The sequence below is a fragment of the Osmerus mordax genome, chromosome 19 (assembly GCF_038355195.1).
Source record: "Osmerus mordax isolate fOsmMor3 chromosome 19, fOsmMor3.pri, whole genome shotgun sequence".
NCBI classification, from domain to species: domain Eukaryota; kingdom Metazoa; phylum Chordata; class Actinopteri; order Osmeriformes; family Osmeridae; genus Osmerus; species Osmerus mordax.
Window position 1 is genome coordinate 9,374,830 of NC_090068.1, and position 9,918 is coordinate 9,384,747.

Consider the following 9,918-nt stretch of genomic DNA (forward strand, 5'->3'; position numbering starts at 1 on the left):
ATATCAGAATGACTTCAGAATGAGTCCAATTTAATGTAGAGCCCTACAACTTTGACATCAAGACAGTTTCACCAGGTGGACCAAACAAGCACAGAAGGCAGAAAGGGATTGACAGATGAAGAACTCTACATGTTTTACTGGATTCACTACAATCGCAAACTGTCAAAGGTGATGATGTTAAACTGCAAGGCTAACAAGCTAGGGTTAGAGTCCACTGTGAGAAGGTCTAACCTGCTGGAGTTGGCAGGATCATTCACACTGGAGTTCAAGTCCATCCTAAACAACATATTGACAGTGTAGTGGAAGTAGAACACATCATTTTCTGAGGTAACAAACGAACAAAACATTGTCGCAGCCACATGCCACTTGGAAGGACAGGTAGGAGTCCAGTTGGAGGAAGGGGGGGGGGGGATAGTGCGCAAGGGTGAGTGTAGCAATCCATGTTTCTCAGACAGAAAACATCCCTTCACTTCCAGCCTCTATAGGCTGAAACGGATGACAATTTATGACATTGAGAAGTGTACAACATCCTTTCCGATCCCAGTGTCCTCTACTCAGTGCAGTGGCTGCTGTAATACAGCTGGGCCCAGGAGTTTCCCCATGATCCACTCACTCCTGTGGGTGGACACACACAAACACACACCACATCGGTTGAATACGGTAGCCCTGCACAGATGTTAACACCACAGCACTGCGCAGATCTCTGACCCCCACCCATCCACCCACAAGTTGTCACTGAACAAACACGACACCTCCCATTGGCTCCTGAGCGCGTCCGTCACGTTTACCTTCGATCCCTCGTTCTCGGTCATGCACTCGTCCTGATCCGCCTCCTGGAAGACCAGACGCACCAGTTACACCCAGTCCTGCTACTGCACTCGTAGGAAGACGTTCGCCTAACATTGGCGGCGCTCCCTGTTACCTCTGCCGTGGAGATCATTTAGGTGGATACTCTGTGCATGCACGTTTGATCTATTCTAGAATCTACATCCACGCAGACTCTGGTTTGGATGTTGGGTTGAACTTGGGTCCTGGATTGGCTTAGCAGATGTTAAAGATGGACGCACTGAAAGCTGAGCTTCTGTCTGTAGTTCTGTGAATAAGAATTCTGTTCTGCCTGTCTCTTTTGGCTCACAATGGGTCTGAGTAGGAGGACAGGGTTAAGAGTCGCCCTCCCATCTTCAACAGCTCCCTGTGTGTGTTGCTTGGTAACTATTGGCAGGGATACCTTCATTATAGCTTCAGTCTCTTACACAAGAGCCGTTTTACACGTGGGAAGGCAGGGACGCAGAGTCAAAACAAGACGTCGGTTTGTGCGAGGTCGTAGTCGGAAAGAACTCCTTTCACTGTCATAACGGGAGTCAGGTGGCTGAGTGGTTATGGAATCGGGCTCGTAATCAGAAAGTTGCCGGTTCGATTCCCGGCTGTGCTAAATGATGTGTCTTTGGGCAAGGCACTTCACCCTACTTGCCTCAGGGGGAATGTCCCTGTACTTACTGTAAGTCGCTCTGGATAAGAGCGTCTACTAAATGTAAATTTAAATAACGGAAGCGGGTCTATAGTGTGTGTTATTCAGACGCCGTCCAGGAGCACAGCAGTGTAGAGACGACAGAGTGAGTCAGTGAGTCGTTGCGTTCTGTGGTGTTCCGTTGACATATTTGACAAATGTCTCTGCTGCCATCTAGTGTTCATACCATAGGAGTACAGAAAGGTCTGAGTAGAGCAAGGTGTCATCAAACTCACCTGTTCCCCAGTGCCTGTGTTTTTGAATTTCATGTTCTTGTAGTATTTTCTCTTGGATAGTACATTCAGTAGCACCAGATCACACACCACAGTTGCCTAGGAAACACAGTAGTCAGCATCAAGACCAGAGACTTTTAAGGTCAAGAGACTTGAAACCAGGAGAGGAGGGCTTCCTAAAAAGCTCTGAGGAGCAGTGACCTAGTACATGAAAGGCTGTATACATGTGAAACATGCACAATGAAAACATTTCAAAACTCACCACTCCGAAGATGCCTACTCCAGAGCCAATAGCTGTAAGTGTTGGAATTATATCAAATTTTCTTGCCTATAAAAAGAACAAAGGATTTTGAGAACTTTTCCTGTTCATGACGTTGACAGGTAAGGAGTCCAAAAACAATGGGAGGCTCAAACTTGGAACTTACCACTGAGCTAACAATGATGTCCATTCGAATCCCAAACACTTTATAAAGAGTTCTTTTTTTCACTCCTCCCTCCACATAATGCTTTGCAAACCTAGAACACATGATCTATTAACAACGTCAATATGTACTTTCAGGATGCCTCACTGAGCCAAGGGAACATAGAGGTCATTTAGGGCGTTTGGCGTAGTGGGAGACATTGTTCAGAGCACCTGAAATTGTAGCCAACAGAAGTTCTGGCCTTGTCCGTCTCAGCAGGGTTTCCATAGAGACCGTGGAAGGTATAACTGGGCCGGCATTTGCTCCGGTCCAAATCCAGGTTACACGTCCAGTCTATCACAATGCCAATGGCCCCTCCCTTACAGACCCCCCCCCCCACACAAACACACACACAGTCAACAGTAGCAAGAGGGAACACAGCCAATAAGAACCCTGATGGGGAATGGGATGTGCATCCATGGAAAAGTAACCATGCCAGCTCACCACTTTGGCTATGGTAGAAAAGTTGAAGCCTGATAGTTTGACTATGTCTCCCAGCTTGAATATGGGGCAGAGAGGGTGATCAACTGGGTTGTAGGAGCAGTTGCGGAGGTATTTGATGTCCACCTCCTCCACCAGGTTGCTCCTGAGAGAGTCGTTTGGAAAAAGAACAGTTCTGAATACACTGTGAGACCAATGCAGTTGGTTCTGTTTATGAACCCCCCAAAAAATGACTCCCACGATGGATGCTTGTGTTGAAAATGGAAGCCTGGCTAAATATAGCATGGAAACCCCACTAATCCTTCTATATTACATGCATCTGCAACACGGTTTAAGCATCATCAATGCATTACATATCTCCATCGTGCTGATGTAGCCCAGTCCTACGCTGTCATGACAACCTGGACTTATAAGGTTCTGTCTCCGTCCACAGGGAGGGGGAGACCCGGGCTGCCATCCATCTGGCCTAGCGTGTATCCAGGCCACCATTGCTGAGTGACCTCCATGATGACTTCCACGTAAACAGAGCAGGAAGCACATTCATCTCTATAGCGACGATCTGCAGTGAGGATGGAGCTACAGTGTCTGCCTCCTCTCATGTTCCTCACGGTTCCTCCTGCGATGGAGGCTTAAGCCCGCTCGGAGGGTTGTGTACCTTAACGCCCCAGCATCTGGTCATGTGTTTGTTTATATAGACTGGCTACTGGTCTTCGTTTTGCGCAACTGTTTAATGTTTGAACAATATTCATCTTTCCAGATATCTGGCTTTTGGGGAACCGGTCTACTTTGTTCTGTAAGATGTCTTCCAGGTCTGGCCACCCACCTTGAAACGCGGAAATGCGGAAAGGTGACTGAGTTCTTGATGAACAGAGTGTGGTTTTCTGCTGATATCAAGAGCGGGGGACTGCAGGCAAAAAAGCAAAATAAAACATGATCCACGCTACGTTCAGCGAGATTAAAAGGTTGTTTAAGACGTGACCCAGGAAATCCCAAAGCCTCGTTCCAGCTGTCTTACGGTACGTACTCGGGTATTGTGCGGTCGTCTTCTACGGGACACCAGGCCAGCACCTCACAGGTCCTTGTGGAGTTCACACACTTCCCTGTCATGTGGCCTTAAGGAGGGAGACAGACGAACATGATGAACATAACAGGAAGCTGCAGCTCAGGGTACCACTCCTCATGCCTGACGGTGACTAAGATGAGCCCTTTTTTCACAGCACATCAGTCAATCTCAAACTCTCAACTTCCACTTCTTATATAAAACAAGAGGATGATAAAAGACCAAAGGAAACTGTTCAGCAAGCAAAAAGGAGTGTTCCAAGAGTCTGAACAGCATTTCCAAATCTCTTTAATCTCGAGCAGAAATGACTCTGTGGGATATGCTTTGTTATCTGTCTCCCTCATCAAATTGGAGAAGCGTGAGATTCATGCGCGTAGATCCACCGGGCAAACAGTACGGTCGGCCGCACTGCAGGATGAATCACCCGGGCCGGGAGTACTCTGCGACTTCAATCGGGGCTGTGCCACGGCTAGTCTGTTGGGTTGGCGACCAGCCAGCGTGGCCTGACAAACATGACCCTCTCAAGGATCTTGGCGCCCTTCGGTCAACATGAAAGTGCTGAACCAAACAGATCCAAAGCGTCTGCCGACGGCGATCTGATTGGTTCTGATGCCGGTCAGAGGGACTCTGATCTAAGCCAGGGACAGGGGCACTGTTCCAGACTTACGTAAGAGGCTTTTGAACTGGCTGAGATATATACGTTTGGGTTTATTATACTGGAATGTCCTCCATCTGTTCATGTGTGTGTGTGTACTGTACACGCCTGTGAGAGTGGACCTCTGAGTTAATGCGTGTTTATATGTATCTCTGTGTGTTTAATGTGGCTTTGAACGTGTGTGCAGGGGTGGCCACAGCCTACAACAAGCTAAAACCATGGCAGCGATGGCTCTCACGAATCCAGCCCGGTTGTTGATCTTAATCAAGCCGTCTTTCTTTTTTCTGGTTGGTGGGGAATGCAGGAAGAGTGGAAATGTTTATCTTTGTGTCTTTGTGTTTAGCCAGAGCTGTGCGGTTCAATGTGTTTTAGCTCATAGAGCCTAAGTACAAGGGTGTTCTCACCAGTGCACAGTCCTCTGTACACTTACAGCTCACCACCACTAGACTATTTATCTCTGTCACCCCTCTGTCAGTCCAGCCCCTGGCTGCATGACAGTGACTCACTTTCCCACCAGTTTACCTTACGTGCCACATTGTGACCACCTGGGCTCATTGTCCCTAAGACTGCGTGTGTCCAACTAGAATTCATAATTAACTTTCTCATCTATTAACCAACCGAGTAGTTAACTGACCGTAAGGTTACTGGAGGGTATGAAGAAATGTCTCAGTAAATAAGGCAGAGGGGAGTAGGGTGCTGGGTGAGGAGAGGTTAGCTTAGCTTAGCAAGCCTGACACGGTGACCACGGTGACCAGGGGGTGGTCACACTGTGACACTGTAACGGACGAGGCGGATGAAGCAGCATTGACAGCCGTGTAAACTCGCCTGGGGGGAGGAGTGAAGCTCGCGAAAGCTCGACTCGGGGGGGGAGGCGGGGGTGATACTACCTCACGCCAAGGTTTTTGGAGAAGTTGGCAGTCCTGAGGCTGCCAGAACATTACCGTTTCCCGTACGTTTGTATTTTCCTTCTTCACAATCACGGTCTGAACTGCAAAGGTTCTTGTCTGGGAGCTGCAAGACAGGAGGGGACTTGATCAGTCTGTGTGTGCATGTGTGTGTGCATGTGTGTGTGTGGGAGAGAGAGACGAGAAGGATCTCAAATTGTTGGCAAAACCCATAAAAGATAAATGCTGTTTCTATTGCAAGTCTGCTCGTAACCTTTAATAGAGAGGCTGATGAGTAATGAGGCTAGGCATTTTTATTTGGTATTCCTGAATATGATTTCCTTAAACAGTATTGTTCATGAGAAAGAACCAAGGACAAAGATTCTAAGATACAGGAGGTGATACATACCTCTGGACATTTCCCCATCTGCTGACCCTCTGTTACAATGAAGTTTGTCATCACAACAAAAGAAGAATCTCCCTGGGAAACCAGACAGGACATCATTAAGATTAGAAAATGTGGGAAGTTTAGAAAGTAAGACATTTTCCTTTTCGCTGGAGTTAGCCTAGTCTCTTTCTCATCCAGTATATTGCATTTCACTTGCCTGCTCTTTCAGATATTGCCAGGCCATATATATATATGAATAGATACACATTGCGAAGGTTAAAAGTGCTCTCGGCTGAAACCTTACTCAGCAACACCATATACAGAACAGGAAATGTTCCCCTGCCCTAATGAGACCTAGTAGTGCAGACTTCCTGGCTAACAGAATTAGTTTGTGTAATTTTTTCACAGTGCTAAACTGCTGACATTGACCATATTCAAAGACAGTTTGTCAGTGTTGTGACTAAACTTACTAACCTGGTTAACACTGTTCATAATTGACTTCCAGCAATGCTGTTTACTGCCTGTCCGGAAGACCTCAATTTAACAAAACTGGATGGAGTGACTATGATACATTTGTTTATGGATTATGTAATCCATGACAGGTTTGACTGCTACTGTTAATTCTTAAAATTTAAATGTAAATGTACTTGTGTGTATCAGTCACGAGAAAGACAAGCCTACGTATGTCATTATTTAAAGTTTCCGTTTTTTTTATTTTGAGTTTCTGATGACAGACGGCTCCCACTCAGATCACAGAGACTGTGCATCTTTATTGACCCTTCGATCCTGTTTTTCATTCAACATCAAAAGAATGTGGTCAAACAAACTAGAATGACAGTAAATGGTCCTACAACCACACCTCAGAGCAAACATCAGTATGCACGCCGATTGAGTCTTTTTTAATTCTCTATTTATCTGTCAATAAGGGCTGGCTACATATAGGCAAACAATCATTTTGTTTGCTCAGTGTCTTTTGACTTTATGTTTGTCTACATTGCCTGTAAGGTGCATTACCTCACAGAAAAGAAAGACAGTCTTTTGCCAGTCATGCCTGTGCATTGATTGTGTTATGTGCCAGGCATTATTAAACATAACCATGATAACACCCTTACCAAAACTGGTTAAACATATGACTGTGGTGATTAAGTTCCAAGAGGATATAATACAAGTGCCCTTGATCTATGAATCCGTTAGTGACGTCAGTACCCTGGTGTCTGGGTCTATGTTGTGTTCAGTCATCCTGTCAGTCTCAGCCACATACACCATCCTCCCACGGACATTCCACATGTGGATTCTGGTGCCCAGCCAATCACCCACCTGCTCAGGGAAGACATAGTCGGCCACGTCCCAGATCCTCTCGTGTCCGGACACGTTGGTGTAGCCCACTCCCTTCATCTTGGTGAAAGTGGAGCCCACAGCTGTGTCTATGGACTGGTAGCCTTTCTCATAGATGAACACCCACCTGCATGGCAAAGATTACGCAGGAGTTAGTAGATCTTGATCATCTTAGTCATCAGTGGCTAGGGAATGTCAAGGTGTCCCACTTGGCTCCATTATTGCAGCTGCATTCTCTCAGGACACTCTGCCCGAGGTACTAAATGCATACTATTCTAAAAACTTTTTTTTATCAGTCTCAAGTTTCAGTTCTGATCAGTAACTATTTGACTTGTGGGTAAACGAAACGTTTCACTTTTACATTCACTGAAACTATTTGACATGGCCTTGTTGATATTAGATACACCTTGTAGTAGTGATACTCAGAGATACTGACACCTAAAGCAGAGAATGTTTACCTGGTTTTATATTCAACTGAGTCTACACAGAATGTGTACCAGCCTTTCAACACCTTATCTGATCTGCGCTGCACAGGTGGCAAACTGCTAGGGAGTGTGGGAGTGGATAGTGGAATAGATAACAATACACACCTAGACTGGTGCTTTATAAAGGACATGAAGACATCCTAAGCCAGGATGTTGCATACTTTCACATCTTCATTTACAGTTAGTTGCGCCACAGATAATGTCAATAAAAAATGCAATCAAATCTGTTATTTGGTCATTTTGTAATAAATTCTAACCCAAAACATTTTTATTATACTATTATAACCTGTGTTAGTCTTAAGGACATTTATAGAATGGGTTGTTTGACAATGAAAAATAGGAGTTTTGCAGAGAAAGTAAAAACATCATTATTATGGAAACGATGAAAACTAAAGTGTGTAATGAAGAGACCATATCTTCTACCAGAGTAATCTAAGTCTAATCAGTGTTTGACCTGTATCCCAGGGCTGTCTGGCTTGGCGGACCAGAGGGAACGGAACTGTCTGATGTGTGAATAAATGGCTTTTGTGCTCTGACAGAATCTCTTTAAGTCTTCAGGTCTGAAGCAGGGCTCCATCCATGGCTGTCTGATCTCATGTAGAAAGGCCCCGGCTTTCTGAATCTGGATGCCAGCGACGGAAGGTCCTGAGGAGGAGAGGCCTGGACAGGCTCGTAATCACATTGGGCTACTTGTACATCACAACCTGGGCTAATGTGGCCTGATGGATGGGGAGGTAGGAGAGGGTTTCACACTGGCAGGCCTGAAATCTTGTCGAGGGATGGTATCAAAAGGGACTAGATCATCAAGGCACAAATGAATTCCACCTTTTGTTAAATATTTTTTTTGACTGTGCTTGGACCATTTGTTGGACTTATAATCTTTAGCCTAGGGGGTGTATGTGGTTACACATGCCACAAAGGCATCTCTGAGAATCCTTCCACATGAAAATGTTAACTAAATGTGATTGTCACAGTAACATTGACCTCAGAGTAAGCAAACATTCATGGCACAAAGGAAGTATCTATGGCCCTCATCTATTATAATTCTACCAGAAAGGCAGAGTTTTAACAGATCACACTCCGGCATTAACACATCTTGAACTGTGTCGTCCAATAATTCTCATGCGTGACCCTTAGCCAAGCTATGTCATGATTCCTGTAGCAACATACTGTAGCCACGACAACGTCTATGTTTGATTGTTATCTGTGATAGCATATGCCAGAGCCTGTTCATTGCATTTTGGTTCCTCAGGTCCTAATGCCTATACATGCCCTCACACACACACCCACACACAAGAGCTGTTGCCACATGGTTTTGCAATGAATAAAAAAGTATGTACAAATGTCTGTTAGCTCTCTTGCGTCATCTCTACTATCTGTAATCTGCTACATTACATTTAGTCATTTTAGCGGACGCTCTTATCCAGAGCGACTTGCAGTTTAGGGACATTCCCCCCAAGGCAAGTAGGGTGAAGTGTCTTTCCCAAGGACACAACGTCAAATATGCTCTAACTGGCAACCTTCTGATTAATAGCCCGATTCCCCAACCGCTCAGCCATCTGAACCCCTCATTTCGAAGCGAGAAAGTAAGGAGGCGTTTGGTATGAGAGGATGTTTTGTTTTGGTACATCTGTGAGCATACAGCCAGGCATGCAGGAAGGCTGTCTAAACATGAATCTAAGAGGTAGAACTGGAGTTCAAGAAGTGTTTGAAATGGTACTGGCAAAGACTGATGAAAGAAAGGATTCTAACCAGCCCTTCAGTTAACTATATTTCCTGTCACAACTCTATGACACAATTTGTCAGATAACAGCCGGTGAGATTATGTGAACAACAAGCCGACTGCTTAGACCACGCGTTTCCCGTGTAAACGCCTACATTCTTTAAGCATGTATCCAACCCCAAGTTTCACAATCTCTTCTTAAAAAAAGAGGAACACGTATAAGTGTCAGTGATGAAGGTGATTGGTCAGCTCCCCTTGAGAATGCACTGAAATCACTGACACGCTGCAACACGCAGAGGTGCAGCTCCCAGGCACGAGCCCTCTCCATTCAGAAGAGGCAGGAAACACAGTAGCTGTCCTAACAACCGGGCTGTTTGAAAGGTGGGGACCTTACCCGATGATGTAAGCTAGGACCCCCAGCTGGATCAGGCGACACACGACCCCCACCCTCCTGTTCCTCACCAGCACCTGCCGGGGGGTCTCGTACTCGAAGAAGAAGTCCGAGAGAGCGTTGGAGATGTGGCTCTTCATTGTGTGGCCTCCCGGTAGAGATGAGGGCTGCTCCACCCCACTGCAATACATGCAACCAGCTGCTGTCTCACTTGTCTCTTCTGAGAGTGCTCAGGCTGAGGTGCTCTGCCTCCCTGAACCAACAGCTGACACACTGTGGAGTGTTGGACTTCCTTCTCTCTGACTTACTGTGTCTCTCTCTCTCTCTCTCTCTCTCTCTCACTCTCACTCACTCT

At 45.9% G+C, this 9,918-nt stretch overlaps 1 protein-coding gene across 5 annotated transcripts; it reads right to left on the reverse strand.

The window, feature by feature from the left end:
- Position 1: 1 nt before the first annotated feature.
- Positions 2–9,865, reverse strand: p2rx1 (purinergic receptor P2X, ligand-gated ion channel, 1). 5 transcript variants are annotated; one of them, XM_067257066.1, is made up of 13 exons: positions 9,567–9,865; positions 6,947–7,091; positions 5,651–5,722; positions 5,299–5,368; positions 3,667–3,754; positions 3,466–3,546; positions 2,646–2,787; positions 2,375–2,520; positions 2,166–2,256; positions 2,003–2,068; positions 1,744–1,839; positions 789–833; positions 2–615 (listed from the first exon to the last, which is right to left on the reverse strand). In XM_067257066.1, exons 1-13 carry the CDS (start codon positions 9,752–9,754, stop codon positions 610–612), a joined length of 1,236 nt encoding a protein of 411 aa, XP_067113167.1. In that variant the 5' UTR covers positions 9,755–9,865; the 3' UTR covers positions 2–609. The 5 variants fall into 5 exon arrangements, with proteins under 5 accessions (XP_067113167.1, XP_067113168.1, XP_067113166.1 ...); XM_067257067.1 differs by lacking the exon at positions 9,567–9,865 and adding an exon at positions 8,883–9,222 and having other exon boundaries at positions 5,311–5,368; XM_067257065.1 differs by lacking the exon at positions 9,567–9,865 and adding an exon at positions 8,883–9,219.
- Between the last annotated feature and the right edge of the window lie 53 nt (positions 9,866–9,918).

Excerpts from the sequence above, each read along its gene's own strand:
- p2rx1 (XM_067257065.1), bottom strand. The coding sequence starts at position 9,079 with ATGTACCAAAACAAAACATCCTCTCATACCAAACGCCTCCTTACTTTC. Across the intron at positions 3,547-3,666 it reads GACGACCGCACAATACCCGA|TCCCCCGCTCTTGATATCAG; the intron begins GTACGTACCGTA and ends TTTTGCCTGCAG. Across the intron at positions 834-1,743 it reads ACACAGGCACTGGGGAACAG|GAGGCGGATCAGGACGAGTG; the intron begins GTGAGTTTGATG and ends CTGGTCTTCCAG.